Source organism: Bactrocera dorsalis, chromosome 2 (genome assembly GCF_023373825.1).
Source record: "Bactrocera dorsalis isolate Fly_Bdor chromosome 2, ASM2337382v1, whole genome shotgun sequence".
Lineage (NCBI taxonomy): Eukaryota > Metazoa > Arthropoda > Insecta > Diptera > Tephritidae > Bactrocera > Bactrocera dorsalis.
Window position 1 is genome coordinate 83,815,453 of NC_064304.1, and position 20,861 is coordinate 83,836,313.

At 32.6% G+C, this 20,861-nt stretch overlaps 1 protein-coding gene across 1 annotated transcript in view; it reads left to right on the forward strand.

Annotated features, from left to right (window-relative positions):
• Positions 1-16,812, forward strand: part of LOC105228572 (IDLSRF-like peptide) — a 150,761-nt gene extending 133,949 nt beyond the window's left edge. The window contains exon 5 of the mRNA XM_049447476.1: positions 6,790-16,812. Within this exon, the coding sequence (XP_049303433.1) occupies positions 6,790-6,937 (148 nt within the window). The 3' untranslated portion in view covers positions 6,938-16,812. The remainder of the gene's footprint in view (positions 1-6,789) is intronic.
• Positions 16,813-20,861: the final 4,049 nt, after the last annotated feature.

A 20,861-nucleotide genomic window follows, 5' to 3' on the forward strand; every position in this document is an offset into this window, starting at 1 on the left:
AAGCTGCAAGTGTATAAAATGTTCGGTTATACCCAAACTTCGCTTTTCCTTACTTGTTTTCTGTTAGACCTAAGCCAGCAAATTTTGATGTCTAATACGCCAGTTGTAGTCCTAACTAAACTTCCTAAACGTATGGTAAGATCAGAAAGAGATGCGCACGAAAAGAGATAAATGTAAATAAAATAAAATGACAAACCCAGGTCCCATTGAGTCAATTGGCTAAGCCAGTCCAAAAGTAAAAATAAATGTCTGTGAAAGTTATGATCGCAAAGTGCACAAAATTACGTAATAAAATTAAGCGGAGGGAAAATTTTGCGAAAATATGCGAGACGAGTTTGATGAGCTGCAAATTGGGGCCATAAAAGCATGAAAGCCCTCAAGGCGCACAAGTGTCTTTTCGGATGTGTGGCTATGACTATGTATGTGGTGGTAAGAAAACACACGAAGAAGTGAAATGCATTGAGGAGCATATGTACAGTTATATATAAATTGAGTATATAAAGAGTAAGGCATGTGTGCATTTGCGCCAGTTTTACCAGACATAACAATCTCACATATACATTAGTTAGTGAGTACAACCCGCGGCGAGTGACAGCACTGACCTTAACAACAACGATTGCAAAGAAAAACAGGACACCAGAGCAACATTGTGCCCGAAGTGGGGCAGCGCAAGAATTAGTGCAAAGTAAAATGAGGTTAGTGCGTGTGTGAGTGTAAAAACTAAGGCGAATAACAATAAATGAGTACGCAATATCAGCTAAGTAAGAAAATGGAGTAAATGTGCGCACACACACATACATATACAAAATATAAGTATATGAATTAGCACAAACGCACTGCTTGTTTTGGCGCCTTCGCATATGCTAAGCCCATTTACGGGTCTGAACTGTGTGATTGTTGTTCTTGTGCTTGCTTGCATGTTGATCTCTGCGAAAGCTTGAGGCGACCTAGCAAATGCGCCCGCTGGGATTAATTAAGAGCAAAACAACATTGCAAATGCAGGCGAACCCAAATGCCAAGTAAGAAGGTTTTTGTAGCATATTCGAAGATATGCGTGGCACATATGTACCACATAAAGCAGAGCAATATAAATATGTTGTAAATATGTTTATAAACGGATATACTCAAAAATATCTGAATAACAGGCAATAAAATACAAATCATTATAATTAGGTCATTGTTTTCTTAGTTTTAAGAACACTTTTGGATTGAAAATCGAATTTTTCCTTATTCTCTAACAAGCCGACCCTGTAACAATGTTTACAGGACCTAAAAAAAAATACCAAATGGTTTTTTCGGCAAAATCAAATTATTTTATTCAAAATGGTCTCCTTCTGCTTCATTACACCTTTTTGCATGGTCCAAAAGCATGTCGAACGAGTATCTTCGCTCGTTGGCCGGTATGGCCGCCAGTATGCCGGTGCAAGCCTTTTGAATGGCCTCTACGTCTGCATAACGCTTTCCTTTCATGAGGAAATACATTTTTCCGAATAGAAAGAAGTCGCACGGTGCCATATCAGTGAATACGGGGAGTGGTAATTGGTTAAAATGAAATTTTTGGTCAAATAAACGGTCACAAGGGTGATCGATGACACGGATTCTGAGCAATTTTTGGTCGTCAGTCGATTTGTGCGGAACAAACCATGCACACACCTTTCGTAAGCCTAAATGTTCGGTCAAAATGCGATAAATCGATGTTTTGGAGATTCAATTCCATTTCCATGAATTTCAATAATAATTTTGGCTGATTTTTGATGAATTCACGCACAGTTTCGATGAAATTTCCGGTGATAAAGAATTTTGATTGGCCCACATATCATTTATGTCCTCTCGACCACTTTGAAAACGTTGAAACCACACTTGCACTCTGCTACGGGATAGGCAATCATCATCATAAACTTGTTTCATCAATTGAAACGTTTCGGTTAAAGTTTTACCAATTTTGAAACAAAATTTAATGTTGACTTTTTGTTCGAAGCTCATTTTCGCATCGATAACACAAACATACTGAAATTACTTTGGAACGGATATTTTGTATATAAATCTAAGGCAGTAAGGCAATCCGCGAAGAAATTGTTTAGATCGGACCACTATAACATATAGGTACCATGCAAACTGAGCGATTGAAATGAAGAGCTTACAAAGCAATCTTTTTGATTAGACGAGATATGGGATATTGTTCAAGGCAACGATGCAGTCTCCGAAGAAATTATTCATATCGAGTGCTTATAACTGGCATACAGATCGATTAAAGTTCTTGTAAAGAACCTTTGTTATTTGTGAAGAGTGTTATAGCTTCGGTTCGGTCATATCCGAGTAAGCGGTATCTACGTAAATAAAGAAGAAGAAGATTACAGTTTCAGTACAGATTTTTCCTGTTCCTTTTCATATGTATAAGAAACGGGGTTTTATAGGGCTTTAAGGCAGAGGTGAATCCAGAATAGAATTTAAGGGAGGAAACTATATAATTTTGTACTTGGTTTGAAAAATGTCTAACTGTAGACTATAAATTTATTTTTAATACATATTTCAAAATTTATTTTACGGCATAAACTCAATACGTTGCTTGCTCTTTTTACTAAATATTTTTATTACTTCTTCTGGTTCCACATGTTGAGGAGTGCTAAGACATTCAATCTTTTTTGGAGCATCGTTGTTCTGAGCTATGTAGGTCTTGATTCGGCGCGAAAAAGAAAAGGATCGTTCAACGCTAGCATTTGTGTCGGATATATGTATATCCTTATCGCAAGTACTGACGGTTTCTAAGAAAGAAATCACTTGCGTACTCGTACTCATTTGCATCTTCCACTGTTGCTGCTAAAGCGCTGCTTCTTCTTTGAGTTTCGATTTTTGCAGTTCTTTGTTTCTTGGCAAGATTTTCCAAACTGTCTAACTAGGCATTCAATGAGTAGAATTATATCTTTTTTTCTTCTAAGTTTAGGTTAAATTTTGTTAGCAGCTGTGGACGAATGCATTTTACAAACAAGTCGCTAATAGGCAAGAGCAGCACATCTGTTTATTTCTGAAATCCAATTGAGAAAAATATATGATAGAGTTCAGTGTTTGACACATCGATTCTGAAAAAAATTGATGCAGATATCCACGAATTTAAGTGAAAATTTAAAATTTCATCTTGCAATTTTTAATTTTATTGTTGTGAGGCGAGTTCCCCGGTAGACATTTTAAAAATGTTCGCAGTCGAACCTGCACCCTCATTGTTTTATGTTTTCTGGCGCAGCGCTGTAATTTCAACGTGATGAGAGAGTAGACAGATCTCTACCACTATCTCTTTTCTTGAGAACGCACACCTGCGGAAATCCATTCTTTTTTAATTGAACCCTCATAGGGTAAATAAAATATATTAAAAAATTAAAGGCCTTTTCTTCGCAGAGTTTCATTTATGATGGGAAAGCGGTAACTTATACGAGTATAATATATTATATTCGGTAATATTATTATCGACCCTTTTGGGGCTGAGGATTCTATACCCATTTGAATGATTTGTTAGTCGGCTCATCAACATCCTTTGTGAATATACACACGTTTTTCCAGATACTTTCTTGCTTTTATGTTCTAAGCATTTGCTGTAAGTTAAAGTGCACATAATAAGAAAAACTTGATATACTTCGAATTTTAACTCTATAATATCATTAATCTAAATGAAAAATAATAATTGTAGCTTAAATTTCATGACTGGTATGATGTTCAGTACTGTTATTGTTATTAAAAAAGATAAACTTGGTCATATTCCATATTATAGTTCATAAATAATATTTAGTGTCAGTATTCCGCCATTAGCCCAAGCCAATATTCTTATCCATACTTAAAGGAGAATTTACAAAATTTCCAGTTTTACATTTTCTATGATTGTCTCCTCAATATATGTTTTTTTATGCTTTATTATTATTAATATTTTCTTGAATTTCCCATGACGCCCGGCTGTTGTTTGCTTCATGTTTCGCGAACTTTGTGAAAATATTTTGTGACAATTTGAGGAGGTACCTAACATTTCTCAGCAACTTCCATTATGAAATTTTTTCTTATCAGAAGTTGGTACACATTTTTTGTCGCTTAAAAACTTCTTTGTGAATTTTTCATATTTTCTAAACTTTTTTCTTCTTTGAGCTCTCACTTCTCCATTTCTCGAATAATGTTTTCAGTGTTTTTGCTTTTCGTTTCTGTTTTCCTAATCTTTAATCAACTCAATATATTTCTTTATTTTGCTTTTAAATAACGCGAAACAATAAGAGATTGTTAAGATACAACTGTTGCGCGGAGAGACATAAAAATAAAATTTTTCGAAAGGTTTTTAACAAATTTTTAAACACATAACTTTTCCGTGCTTTAGGGGCAGCGGAAGTCTAATTTAACCAATAACAAATAAATGATTTTTTTCCAAATTCAGTTAAAAAATATGCGTATACTCTCTAACCAATACTGTAAGGACGCCAATAAATCATGAGTCGAAAAGTGCTTTATATTTTTGTAGTAACATGTTAAAAAAAACTTAAGTTGACTGACGTTTTCGGAAAGTATTTGGATTCCTAGTGAAAACCTTAGCAAATTTTGAGCACATTTCATTGCAAAATACCAAAAAACTTCAACATCGGTTACATCGAAGCTACCATATAAAGGGTCATCCGTTTCGAGGTTCCCTACTTTTTAAAGAATTACTTACATTTTGAAGACTATCTATTTCAAATGATGGCTGCGGCTTTGTCTCAGATGGTTTATCATTTGAGTCCAATTTTCGATGACTCGTTCGAGCATTTTATCTGGTAACTGGCGAATGACACGAGTGATGTTTTGTTCCTTTGCTTAAGACATCATGTAGCCCCACAGGAAAGAGTCGAACTGTATGATATCACACGAACTTGGTGGCGAATTGAACGGCACAAAACGTGTAATTAATGAATATATTTATTGATGCGATGTGTGGGAAGTGACCCCGTCTTGTTGAAATCTGACGTCGCCGATATCACGTGTTTCAATTTCAGGTATCAAATAGTTGGTTATCATGGCGCGGTATCCTGTTTTTTTCTGGATGAAATGCGGCAATTTTACTTGTTTAACAAAAAAAGAATTTTGACGAAATACTTATATCGGGGGGTATGCATCTGGCTCCCCACTTAATGAACTGCTGATTTTCAAATTCAGTGATTTTTCGAAATTTCCCTGGATCAATTGACGTGGTTTGCCCATACCCATTTGGCAAGAAATGAGCCGCATCTTTGAACAAAACTTGGTCCGAGAACGTCGAATCTTGTTGGAACTTTTCAAGATCCCATATCCCAGCGGCTTCAGTTCATGCACAAGCTCATTAACTAAAAAGATTTTTATACAATGGCATTCCGTTTCAAATTAACATTAATATGGCTTTCCTAATATTTCCCGAAGTCACCATTTATAGAAATCATCTGAAGCTGGACGAGAGCTTCTCGTGTTCTACAAAATTCGCGTTCCCTAATTGTAACTTTTCTAATCGGCCACTATCGACTCAGAATTCCTAAAATGGTGTTAAAAAGCTTTCTTTAAAACCTTTAAAAATTTTGATGCTTAGATTCCTGCGTAGGTCTTTCAGCAGTATACTTCTAAAAAAATAGGGATTTCTTCGCAAGCTTGTAGCCCAAGAGTATATCCCGTTTTGAAGATATAAAAAAGTAATGTTTGAAGAGCAGTTTGTCTACTTTTTAAATTCCTGTCAGGAGACATAGATTAAATTTATGTGAATTTATGTTCGCATTTTTGTGTGTATGTTGGCAATTTTTTATCCAATGGTTTCTTATCACTCAGAGATATTTCAATCTGATATTATAGATAACAGTATGTATAAATTTGTTGTTTTTCTTAAATTCCTGGCCGGAGTCTAACATAAAGGCAAAGCCCGAAATCTGTCTGTTTCGTACGCCAGCGCATCGGTATTTTTGTTTATCGTGGTTTAGTTTCAGTTTAAATAAGCTGATCTATAATTGAGCTGGTAGAAGGTGTTAAGCATTTATCTTTTTGATGTCCGCGCATAATCACATTGCTGTTCAGATTTAGCATGTTATTTCTGTATAGACCTAATCCTCTTCTAACGGGTGATTTTTTTGAGGTTAGGATTTTCATGCATTAGTATTTGACAGATCACGTGGGATTTCAGACATGGTGTCAAAGAGAAAGATGCTCAGTATGCTTTGACATTTCATCATGAATAGACTTACTAACGAGCAACGCTTGCAAATCATTGAATTTTATTACCAAAATCAGTGTTCGGTTCGAAATGTGTTTCGCGCTTTACGTCCGACAAATTTTGTTCAGCGATGAGGCTCATTTCTGGTTGAATGGCTACGTAAATAAGCAAAATTGCCGCATTTGGGGTGAAGAGCAACCAGAAGCCGTTCAAGAACTGCCCATGCATCCCGAAAAATGCACTGTTTGGTGTGGTTTGTACGCTGGTGGAATCATTGGACCGTATTTTTTCAAAGATGCTGTTGGACGCAACGTTACGGTGAATGGCGATCGCTATCGTTCGATGCTAACAAACTTTTTGTTGCCAAAAATGGAAGAACTGAACTTGGTTGACATGTGGTTTCAACAAGATGGCGCTACATGCCACACAGCTCGCGATTCTATGACCATTTTGAAAAACTTCGGACAACAATTCATCTCAAGTTATCAAGCTCTTAAAAAATCACCCTATACAATAAATAATTTTATCCCAAAACTACATTTTTTGACAGAGTGGTATAACTAAACTCTAATACTGTTTTCACACATATTACTAATGTTTCACTTATTTACTTGCAGATCCGACTTGGAGCACTTACGATCCGTTTTCATGGCTGTTGAAAATGGCGATCTCGGCATGTTGAAGTCGCTCGGCATTAAAGACTCCGAACTGGGCGATGTGAAGTTCTTTTTGGAGAAATTAGTCAACACCGGCTTCTTAGACTGAGTGGCGCCAGATCCCGCTTCTGGATTTTATTATGCACACGCACAACCCATCAACCCCAATTTTTACTCGTATTTGGGCACACCCTATGACAACTACAACTACTAAATACGAACACGTATTTTGTAGGCGACGTAGGTGCAATAGGGAGACGCCTTATTTACGAATAAAAAGCACACACACACCCACACACAAGAGCAGACATACACACCAACAACAACAACAAATAGAAACGCAGATACATTGAAGCAGTGGTATAACAAAAATAGCAAAAAACACATGAAAAAGTAGTTGGAACATAATTCTTTCTCAAATCTTAAAGTGAAGGAACAAATTACAGTGAAATCTTCAAGTTTCTTTCCATTTTCTACACACATTATTTTTGTTGGACTTTCATTTGTTTACTCAGGTTTCGTTTTGACGTGTGTTTGCCGAATTTTTATAGAAAAAAGTCAAAGTAAAAATCACAAAAAAATTGCAAAAAATTATATGAGACCAAAAAAATCGATTGTGTTTAAAAAAACTATATAACTGAAAATAGGCTTAGGCAGGCGAAAGCGTGGGGCAGGTGTAAAAACGCGACGAAGTAGAAATAAAATGCGACAATTGCATAGTTCCAAGCAACCAATAGAAGCTATGTGGTGTGAGTAGTTGATGCAGCTATGCGGGCAGTGCGTACTTCCGGGGATTCCATGAGCGAATGCTGATTACAACAAACATAATATTATAACTGGTTTTAGTGCTACCAACTACGCTTTGTTTGTATGCTTTCTTTGCGCACTTTTTGCTTTACTCACTAGCTAAACGTTGCTTTCTATTCGACTCCGAGTCAAGGCGCTATTTTGATTGAAAACTGAAATTTTTGAGAAAAGAATAGTGTACATTAAAAATATAACAACAACAAACAAAAGTATGAAATAGTCAATGGTTTTCAGTGGTATCTCAATGTGTACATTCCAATTCAATCATATTAATAATAAAATGTGGAAGCAGGATCGATATGAACAATGAAAAAACAAAGCAAATGAAGAAACTAAAAGAAAAAATGCGAAAAAATTGAAATATTACTAAGAAAATTAAACAAAATGGCGCAAACAAAATGCAATGTGTATGTTGGAGGATAGAAGAGTGCAAAACACAGGCATTGCAACAAAAAAAATTAAAATAAAATAAATGAAATAGTAGAAGTTTCTGAAAGTTTTGGAAAACTAAAACAAAAAACGAAACAAACAAATAGTGCAACTAAAATTACAGAAAAAAATACTGTTGTACCCGAAAAAAATATAAAAAATACAAAATTATAAAAAAATTAAAAAAAAATCTTTAAAAATCTCTTCATCCACTTATGAGCATGACTAATGCCGTAGTACAATTAGTATGTATGTATCTCACAATGGCTATCAGTATATACCTTCCAGCTAAAAACAAAAAAACAAACACTTAAAACTACAAAAATATATTTGAACTCTTTTTTTATTAGAAAACAAATAGCTGTAAATTTTTGAAATTTTTTTTGTGACAAAAAATCCGCTCTAAAGTGTGTAGCTTAAAAAAGGCATAACTGCGCCAAAAAAAAATATATATTTTAATTAAGTAACTGTATTTTCAAATCATTTACATAACAAAGTGTGCAACTTTTTCTCTTATAATTAACATTAGGGTGGCGCAAAAGTGTAGGCAAATATTTGACTTGACACTATAAGCCAGTAAAGTAGGTATACTAACTGAATTTATGATAAACTAAAACATATCTGCATGTATTCAAAATTAGAAAAAGTAGTTTTAGCGACAAAAAAAAAAAATACGAAAAAACCACAAGACCCTAGCAAGCCCTGCAGCTATTTGAAAAACCCGGTTTTCGAAATGAAAAAATATTAAAATAAAGCAAATAAGTTTATAAAAACATATTTCTTGTTAAAATACACACATACATATCAAATTTAGCATAGAAATCATACTTTCCAAAGCATAATGGCATTTTAACATGCTTTCGAGAGCGATTAGTGCGCGTATCTATGAGAACTCAGCAGAAAATAATTGAAAAAAAATATTGAAAATAAATCTAGGAAATAGTGCTATATGTATGTATGCATACTTGAAAACTTAAGTCCCACAAACGACGCAGAAAATTACGAAATATAGCAAAAACTTATAAAAAAAAGCAACCCTGACTTGACGCGTGAAAAAGTTCACGAAAATATTATAAAATTTCAAAATTATGTATTTTAGTATGCGTTCGCATAAGCACGCTTGAAATACTTGAAAGAAATGCAGAAGCAAACGTAATTTGTGCGAAAGAGCGGCAAAAGGCGAACAAGTTGACACTTGAGTGACAGTACGGCGCTTACGCACGCCGACTGCACCGCTTCGAGCTTTTACATAGTTACATATTATATAGCATGTATATACTGCATATTTGCATATGTATATAAGCATACATGCATACATATGTGCACTTGTTCGCGAAACTATTTCATATCGTAGTTAACGGTTCATGGTTCGTTATAAAATGGCAAATTTAGAGGTGTAAAGGAATTATTAAGCAAAATAAGCAAGTTTTTCAGCGCTAATTTTTATTTCTTAGTAAGTAATGGCTGTTCTTTAACGATTTACCGTTTTGTTTTATAACTGCGTTCTTTTTTCTTTAAAAATATAATATTTCGCATAAAAAAAATAATAACAATTAAAAATAATTACCTGCCTTTCGCTGAAGGAGTGCTCGATGCCGTTAACAAATATCTGACCCAAACCAAACTCCCGTTGATTTTTATGGAAACTCGACAGTTTGAAATCTTTAAAAATGAAAAAACATAAACTATTTTTAACTTTATTTTTAAACGTTATTAATTTATCAAATCAAATTTTTTACAAGATATAATTATTTCTTATTTTTTTGAGTCAAAATTATTTTGAAAATACTTTTTATTTAGGTTATTTTGTTATTACATACTGGAGTTACATCACATATTTTATAATTTTTATTAAAAATATTTTCAAGGTATTACTTTTTGCATAAATTTACTTGGACTTAGCTGGGTTAGGTTAAACAGGTCTGCAGTCACGCCATACATAGACCTACTTGTCCTCAGTAATGTCTGATGTAGGTTGCTTTTAACACTTTTAACAAGTTCAAGAGGAACTTGGTAACGAATTTTGATACTTCCTTCAGTCACTTGAACTGCGAAGCTCTTACGTAGCTAAGACGAGTTCTGGATAAGTTTGGATAGAAGTAGAGAAGGTATACCAGCGTCCCGTCAAGTCTACTTACACTACCGGCACGTGTCATCTTTATTAATGCGCAAATGTGATAACAGTTGTGATCCATAGGCGAGCAACCGTCCTGGAGTCCTTTCGAGGCCATGTGAGTAAAACGAATGACTGTTTTTCTTCGAGGTCCTTGCACATGATTTTGGCGCGCCTACACGTCCTTTAGGCATATCATTTCATCTTGATCTCACTGTCAGCCCTTACGGAAATTGCATGGTGTAGTTTAAAAACCATAAAAACATGGTTTCCGTATTTCCTGTGTGTACTTCATATAAACTTTTGGTAATTTCATGAGCTATGCCGTTAGACAGAACTCATTTCTGGAACACAGTATATATACAGATGCTTTCCGGCTATATCTAATGCAAACTTGCTTCAAAGAACACTCCCTGACGTAATGCGAAGTGAGATTTTTGCCTGGCCTGGCTATCGTCGTATACATTAACCTTCGTTAACCTTCATACGATTTTCTGATCGTAATGACTTCCGCTTAGAAAATACTGCAATACGTATGTCGGCTGCTTGAAGATCCAACTGAGTTCCCGCTCCGAGCAATAGATTTCGACGCCGACTCCATTAGACCCCTCCGTGAAAATGTGTAAGTTCCGCACGCCAGTCGCATGTTCTTACGCTATAAACTTCCCTTTTTGCTTATGGCGCTATGGGCTGGATTATCTTTCTACTTTTGTCTTTACAGTGTACTCTTTGTTATTTTGATCTCGTGCTTAATTTTCAAACCGTGCTTTTTTGTAATATGATGGTATGCAAAACCATAGAATTATTTGTATAATCTCGCGATTGCCATAAACTTTGTTTCAATAAACTTTGAAGATGATAGCGTTTTAATAGTAGGATAGCCCAAGAATAAATTAAATATAACGACCCCCACTTTAATCCAAAACAACTTCAAGTACCAAAGAAAGATTTTTTTAAAGTAAATGGTATTATTTATTATTTTTCTTACTTTGTTATTGCTGAATTTGGATCGTTCTGTAAAATTGTTGATTTATTGTCTTTTTACTATTTTCTGAAAAAGGCAACGTTATATAATCATATTATATATGTATTTCCCTTTAGTAAAAATTATTCTTCTTGTAATTTCTTTCATTATCTCATTTCATGATAAAAAAAATTAAGAAACAAAGTTGGCTTACTAAACGCGATAGAAGCTTTAGAGATCTACCAGAGATCGTTCCTTACGCAGCCTTCCGACGGAGAAGCTCTTGTAGAGAGTAAGCGGAATTTACACTGAAAGCGTCTACCACTAAACATTGATCATATTCTTTAAAGCTTGCATGAATTATTTTTAAACGTCCTATTTGGAGTAACTCTTTCTTTCGGACGAATTTTTGAACTCTGACAGTTCAGCAAAGTCTGGCCAAAAAGATTTAGGTATTGAATCGCTTCATTCACCGTGTTTCACTTTTTATTTTCTTTTTTTTTGTAAAATTTCCGTCGGATAAGTGGGTTTTACTCAATCCATCACGGTTGATGGTGGTTTCTTTTGGAAAAAGTCGATGCAGTACGCAACTAAAAATACAGATGCCATCATTTAACGGTCGACTGTTCCGTCTTTCCTTCGCTTTAGATTCCATTCGTCGTCTGCTGTCCACTCAGCCGACAGTCTTTTACAACTTAACTAAAAGCAGCTGCTTCAAGGTGTAGCCAAGTTGAAAACCATAATATAGATTTTGCAACTAAAAGTCTTATGGTATTGTAATAAAAACACCATTTCAAGCTGCTAACATTACTTAATGATTTTGACAGACGGTAGCTTCTAAGGCCGTGTTTTGGAAAATATTTTTTTTTAGTTTCAAATGACAAATTTCAAATTTAAATCTTCTAATTTGTGGGGTTACTAGAAAATAGTTAATTTAAATCTAAATCTCATTTAACATTTTCATATGAATTAGTTATTTTCAAAGTTAAATTTAAATTATTTCGATATATTTCTCTATATTGTTTTGAAAGGAACTAACTGTTGTTTCCATGAAAATCATCATAACACTATCGATCACTCCGAGGTGAAATTATTTAACTAATATTACTAACGAAACATATCAACAGTCACGAACAGGTAAACTTCGTAGTATTAGACAATTTACATCTAAGAAATATTAGAAACAAGAGAAAAACGAACACAGAGTGCAAAATACAACCCTGTGGACAACAAAAGCTTTGAAATTGTAACATAGCTACAGTGAACAATAGATATAACGAATTGGTCAAACAAAAATGAAAGCAAATGAAAATATTTAAAGTAGTTGAGAAGCTTAAGTGAGAGAACGTGTTAGACGAAATGCATAATAAGCTGAAAACTGTATATTTTTATAAAAAAAATAATGATAACTGAAATAAAGATAAAATACTGAACATGTAGAGCTCAAGAGAATATGACAAATTGCTTTAGAATTTCTAAGTAACACAAGCAAGCAGGAAAAAGAGAGTAATTTCAACCCAAAATTTTCACAAAAAAAATATATATATATTCTTGAACTCAAAAATAGAGCTAAAACATATCAGTATAACGCGTACAAAGCCATACATCACTACAAATCACGAAGAACTCACCGCAAACTACATACCATGGAACCACTCAAGAGACCACTTTGAATAAATGGAGTTATAAGTACCTTAAATTAGAGAGTAGTGAGAAAACAAAAATTACCAACAAACAAAGGAAATAAAAATGAAGAAATTACCGAAGAAAATGTTGAATAATATAACCACTAATCTACTATTAAACTATCTTTAGAAGAAACGCAATGTATATTGAATAACGACTACACTGTGAAAAATAATGTTGTACTCAATGCTATTTAGTAGCTCTTAGAAAACAGCGTAGACGCAGTTACTTCAGCAAAACAATGTTAGTAATAAATAAAACTACACGTTTGCTTAGTAAGCTAGAAAGTACACTGAGAAAAACTTATTTCTGGAATAATAGAAGAATCTAACGTCTTAATAAACCAAAAAGTACACTGAAAAAAATTTATTTTACAAATAATGAAAAATTCTTACAATGCATGGCTACCACAAAGATAACTGAATTGTATGTGTATAAAAGTGTGTATATAAAATATATAAGTAAGTAAAAAAAACTATAAAAGTTACATATGTATGTATACAAGTTGGAATTTATTATTAAAAAAAAGGTGTTATATAGAAAGAGGAAGTGAAAATGAAGGCAGCTCAACAAAAGAAACGAAAATGAGACAAACTACTTATTCCTATACAAAAACAAAAAAATATGTAAAGTAATAAAGATGTATTTATTATTTCACGCACGCAAAATGTAGTAGAATAATTAAAAGATAACGAATACACTGCAAGATTTAATATAAAAAAATAAAATTGTAGATAAGAAATAAACAGAAATAATATTTTATTGAAACTAAAAATTAAAAAAAAATATAAATACAAATGCCTAATAAATATTGATTATTGAAATATAAAAGATGCTATTAAAAATTAAATATTAAAATATACCAAAAAAATATTATGAAACAAATATTATTAAAAAAATACTATAAAAATATCAGAAAAGAATATGATAGGAAAAAATATATATAAAAAATATTAATTAAATATATAAAAAAATTACACTCGCACTAAACCCTAAAAATTTCGCATCAAACTCAAATTTTTTCTTTGTAAACATTTAAATTTGCATAAATAATTTTCAATACAAAAATTTCAATTTGTTATTACTCTGAAATTTTAATTGTTAACTGTCGAAAAATCTTATAAAAAAATATAAAAATATTTTTAAAATTTTGCTGTTTCAAAGTATAGATATTTTTTAAATTTTTTCAAACGAAATCATGCTTGAACATCAATGTATTTGGCAACACTGTAGAAATCAGTAATTTGTTGCAAGCAAGTCACACTGAAAAAAGTAAAAATCCCTTACCAAAAATAACTGTATACTATAACTGTATACTGAAAGCTATATATGTATATGTTGACTGTTGAAACTACACTGTAAATGTAAGCTAATAAATAACGCACGTCACTTACTCCGCAAACAAGTAGTTGAATATAAAAACAACTTAAAATAGGTTCACAAGACAAATTAACCGAAATATTATCTAAAAGTGTAGTGAAAAAGTCAAAAGGTAGCAAAAATACAAAGCTCCCCTGTGTGTGCTTTATTTTTCCAAATCTTATCAGCTAACTATTTCAAAGAGTTAAAAGAATATTCAAAATATGTTTAAGTAAAAAAAGCAAGTTTCAAACTTTTATTGTAGAATGTAAGATATTAAGCGTGTATATGAAAACTTTCAAAGGAAATTAAATATATATATATATATACATATATTAATACATATACCATATACAAATTTAATCGCTATACATATCAAGCCAACACAACGCAATTGTTGAGTTAGAAAAGTTTTTCTTATACAGTAGATGCGAAAAATATCTGTGAACATCAGCAAACATATCAGTTTACTTGACACAAATTATTATAAAATTATATAAATATAAATAAATTTACATACATAACGTATTACCAACGATTAATGGATATATAGTGATTAAAGCAAATACAATAGAAATTAATTAAAAACAACAAAATATGTAGAAAATAACAACAAGTTGAAAGCCGCTAATATTTTTTTCAGTGTATAGTTGTTACATTACTGTGTAGCGGTAAATTTGCGAAATGCAAACAAATCAGCAACACACGGAGGGGAGCGATTCAGTGATTTATATTGAATAAAAATAAAATGAACAAATTGAATTCTTTCTTATTGGGAAATTAAAAAAAAAGTTTTATGAAGAAATTAAATTATTTTTTACAATATTTTTTTTAAGAAATTAAGTACATTTTAAAAATAAATTTTAAAAAATTATTTTAACTAAGAAATTCAATAATTTTTACAAAAATTATTTTTTAAAAATTGGTTATTTTTTTTAACTTTTAGAAATTGTTTAATTATTTTATAAATACTTTTTATTAAAAACTTCAGTACTTTTTACAAATAATAATTTTTTTTATATTTATAAACAAATTAAATAATTTTTCAAAAAATATTTTTATAAAAAAAATTAAATAATTTTTATAAAAAAATTTTATTCTCATAAATAATCATATACACGATACATTCAAAATAGGATAAAAAAATGTTTCTCAGCGCTGCGGATTTCTCTATATTATTCAGGATAACGTTTCAAAGTATATGTTTCTTTCTCAGTCTGTTCCTTGGCGCGTCAACGTTGCAAAATCGAAAAAAATGTTGTTTTCAAACTACCAAGTATCTATTTAAGATATGATGTGTTGAGTGCTTCCATTTTTGAAGTGTTTCAATTCCACTTCGTTCCAAATGAGGAACAAAAATTTCAAGATTTTATTTGATTTGATTTTCCAACCACATATAATCACTTTATTATCTTTTGTTAAAATGTTTGTGTTCCAATTCCACTTCGTTCCAAATATGGAACAAACATTTTAGGATTTTTTGAGACTTGATTTCCCAACCTCAAATTATTATTTTATTTTCTTTTGTTAAAATATTTAAGTACCAATTCCACTTCGTGCTAAGTGTAGAATAAAAATGTCAAACTTTTTTAACATTTTATTTCTCAGGTACAAATAATTATTTTATTATTCTTTTTTAAAATATCTATGTTCCAATTCCAAACTGTTGTATTAACTTAAAAAATTTAAATTTTAGTTTTCTTTTGTTATGGGAACATTATATAAAAATCCAAAGCTGTATAAGTACATACATACATACATATGTTTGTACTCCACAGTGTTTCAATTCCATTATTTTAAATTTCTGTCTTAAGAGACTTTTTAGCTAATAATTCGTGTATTTATTATTAAATTTTAAAAATCGTTCCACCCAATTGTGAAAGAATCGAAAATAACGTGAGATTGTCTTTCATTTCCACATTGTTCCCATTTTTAAACTGCATTTGCCGTTTTCTGCACTAAGGAATTCAAAATGCCAATTTTGTTTACATATGACGTTTCAATTCCATGTGTTCCATTTTCTCACTAACTGTGTTTTTTTTTTTACTACAGTAAACAATTAACTTAATCAAGCTCAATTAGAACTCATTTCAAACACAATTTTTGTGCCTTATCTCAAGTTTGAAGCCAAAAAATCTGACCCAACCCATTTTCTGGAAGATTTATAACGAAATTGAACAACATCCCACAATTTATTGTAGATTCTCCGAAAAATCGCGCAAACTTGAGCTGACTGCACAAAAAAAGGCTTAAAAAAAAAGTAGAATCGTAAGAATAGCGCTGATTTCTTGTAATTCACAAAAATACCGCTACAACGGATATTTACTAAACCGAAAATGTTGAACCTGAGAATAGTTAAATCAAACGAACACACTTATACAGTACACAACAAACCTATAGCAACAATGCAACCAACCAAAACTAAAAAATAGAGCAAATATGAAGAAGCTTCAAGTATCAAGGCATGCAAATATTGATCGAGAGCTAGCTATGATATTGTTTACGAGATATTATTGTATTATTATACTAAATATGTATTATTACGGTTAAAACGCAGTGTACAACAACAAACCAAATGTATGAACAATATTAATTAAATAAATTTTTAACATTCCAATGGATCATATTTTCGATGTGCTGTTTAAGGTTTTAAAAAAACAACAACAATCGATGTTTTATTTGAAGTGGGAACGGCGCGTGTTTTGGGGGTAATAAGATAAACTTTTATGATATATACGAATATATATATATTAGATAATTAAATAACGTTCTACAAACTTCCTTCAAATCCCTACAACTGTGACATTGGATTATATTAAACCGAGAAGCGCGTTCGCACCTGACATCTGACAGATCTAAAGGTCTTCAAATGTTGTTTTTATAACTACAGACCACCAAGTATTATTTTCAATTGTCTACGGATGATTTTTTCCAGTGCTATTTGCTTTCTATTTATGCTAGTTTCATAACAAAAGTAAACAGGACTTTTTGAATCTAGCGCCCTCTAATAGGGCAATCTGTATGTCGACTAATGCTATCTTTATCGATTGGTCAGTGAAAATTTCATGACATTTCATTGATTGGAAGTGAAGTTATTGCGTTTTAAGTGCCAGTATGTTTTTGCTATCGGTGCGAAAATGAGCTTCGAACAAAGAGTCAACATTAAATTTTGTTTTGAAATTGGTAAAACGTTTACCGAAACGTTTCAATTGATGAAACAAGTTTATGGCGATGATTGTCTATCCCGTAGCAGAGTGAGGACATAAATGACGATGTGGGCCAATCAAAATCCGTGATCACCAAAAATTTCATCGAAACTTTGCGTGAATTCATCAAAAATTGATTTATCGCATTTTGACCGAACATTTGGGCTTACGAAAGGTGTGTGCACGGTTTGTTCAGCACAAATTGACTGACGACCAAAAATTGCTCAGATTTCAACACTCGAATCGACGCTTGTTACCGATTATTTGATCAAAAATCACATTTTAACCATTAACCACTCCCCGTTTTTACCTGATATGGCACCGTGCGACTTCTTCCTCTTCGGAAAAATGCATTTCTCCATAAAAGGAAAGCGTTATGCAGACGTAGAGGCCATTCAAAGCGCTTGCACCGACATACTGGCGGCCATATCGGCCAAACACTCGTTTGACATGCTTTTGGACCGTGCAAAAAGCTGTATTGAAGCAGAAGGAGACTATTTTGAATAAAATAAATAGATTTTGCTGAAAAAAAAACATTTGTTCTGTTTTTTTTTTAAGACCTGTTAACTTTGGAAACGTCCTTACTTAAGACCTTAACAAAAAGAAATAATTTGTTTGAACTCTGTCCATCGATAAATATTTATTATGAGGTATATCCAAATTAGCCCTCTAATTCTAGAAGCTTACACTTCACTGTACTCGAAGTCAAATCCTATAGTATATTGTCATAAAAAAAGAAAGATCAATAACTTGACTGTTTGATATGGTGAAATGTTAACATAAAAACGAATTGGCTGACAATCTGCCGAAAACCTATTAATTTATTTGATAAATAGAATCAATATATGTAGACCAATAAAACACAACAAACATAAACCATACGTTAAACTAGAAGCATTGCAATAATTTTGTGGATATGACTAGATAAGATATTTTGTTTAAAAAGGGTTTCCCAACAAGTATAATAATAATATAATAAGTAAAATAATAGTTTAGATATAATATTCTATTATAGTAAACTAATAATTTAAAGGGTGACCTAATTCGGGGTTCCCTACTTTTTTAAAGAAAAAACACAGAAACTTCACATTTAATGGGGAATAATTATTATCATTAGAAAAAGCATTATTTGGCATTTATTTTTTGAAGATTATCTCTTTCAAATGATGGGCACGGCTACGTGTCAGATGGTCCAATTTTTGAGTCCAATTTTCGATGACTCGTTCGAGCATCTTCAAATAGGCAGGCTTCAAATAGTCGGTTATCATAATGTGATAACGGTCGCTGATTTCGTCGGCCTACAAACCACACCAAACCGTTGTTTTTTCTGGATGAAATGACAAATGTGGCAATTTTGCTTGTTTACATAAGAAAATGTCGGATCTACTTGGATCTTTTCAAGAGCCCATGGAGCGAAACGATGTCGCTTGGGAAGGTCGAGAGATTTCAGTTCTTGCACAAGTCGGATCATTTGCCAGTCCCAGTTACTACAAACGGCGCCGAATCCACTCTCCACGATCTTCGAGTACATTGAGCTACGTCTGCTATAGTTTTTTCACTGCATACTGGACTTGGTCTTTTCGTTCGAATATTGTCCAATAATGAATGCACCCAGCATTCAAGATGGGTTATGGTGTTGCGAATAGTTCGCTCAGTAGACCGATTATGTTGACCAAAAGTTGAGCGATGCGTGCAAAACACATATTTTACAGAACGTGAATTTTCGTAATAAAGTTGAACGATTTGTAAACGTTATTCAAGTGAAAATCTTTCCATGATGGAATGCCTAACAATACTGAACATAAATAAACTGACAGCTTGACACCACTCACGCGTGATCTATCTAAAAAAAGCTATTGAAAAAACTACCTCTACTTGGATCACTCATTAGTTGTTATATTCTATTATTGTAAACTAACAATTTTTTTCAGTGAGAAAATGAACGAGAGAAGAAAACGATCGGTGCAAATTCCAGCTAGTCAAGGAGTTTTCAAGGCTGTTCGGTGCTCTGTAACAATTTTAAGCAAATTTTTCTCCAAACTACAGTGGTCTTCTTTATATAGAATAAGCGACAATAATATGAGCATAAGCTACTTTTCTTAACCCAGCTCAAGGGATAGTTGTAATATGCCTTCTAAAAGAATTATTATATATATATATTAAATATAATATCAAAAAGAAAAGAATCAACACAAGAACTATTTCTCGCCTTTGAGACTTTCTATTCTTGAATTTGGATTAAGGAAAACCTCGGGGTCTAAGGCTTTCAAAGAATATATCGCTATGGTACCGTCAAAGTGGATAAAACTCTACCTAGTCACTACCAGTAGTCAAATTCTCCAAATTGTAGTACTTCCGTCTATATAAATTGCTTAGGAAAATACTTGTACAAAACCCATTTCTCAAGAACTGTGAATCTATTTTAAATAGAAATTAAAATGACCTTAAAGAATATAATATCCAGCGCCCACAATTTTATCTGACTTATCAAATACCTTCAACTGTACAAAATGAATTAAATTTATTACAACGTTTTATGGAACTATCACGAAAGCAAAATTTGAGAAAAAAGTAAATTAAAGCGTCAGAAATAAATAAATACATACAAGTACATACATACTATATGTATGTACATATAAAGCTATAAAGAGTTAATAAAATCTAGTAATATTTTACTTGGCAACTTATGCATTTAAATAATAATGTAAATTTGCAGAATTTGACCTACTTTAATAATTGGCGATTTGTATTGAGAATTTTTTGCAGGAGGGCCTTCGAAAAAGAAGGTGCCTCGTGACGACGAAATTTCTCTGCTTAAAATCAATTCAAATCCAAAAATAAAATTCGAGTGCAAAAAATAAGTAAATAAATTTGTTTTAAATTACACTAGCACCACACCACAGCTCCTCATTGTCGACGGCAAAATTAGAAATGGCTTAAATTTGGGGAAATCGTCAACTGCAAACCTGCTGCCGTGAAGTCGTACTGTTGACTAAATAACTGTGCTCATAAGTTCGTGTGTATTTTAATATTAGGCAGATGCTACCTGTCGCCTGTCGTTGTCTACCATTGTGATCAAATTGAAAGGTGAATTTCACGTCGGTTCATATTTCCTCAAAAATGATGCCGTTGAGGACGTCAACGTCAATAGAGACCGTTATCGCGCCCTGATAACTGACTATTTGATACTTGAAATTAAAGCTCGTGATCTCTGCGACATTTGGTGTCAAGAAAACGATGCCGGAGATAACACGTCGATAAGCACAAAATTTTACGTTTTTGGCACCGTCGTTTTGCCACCAAGATCGTTTGAAAACACACCGTTAGATATTAAAGGTCTAAAGTCCATGCGGACAACCCCACTTCGATTTAGAGCATCGAGCAAGACATTCGCCAGTTACCCGTCGAAATGCGGTCAAAGCCGTCGTCTATTAGCATCAGAGAGACAAGAATTTCTCATAGGAACTAA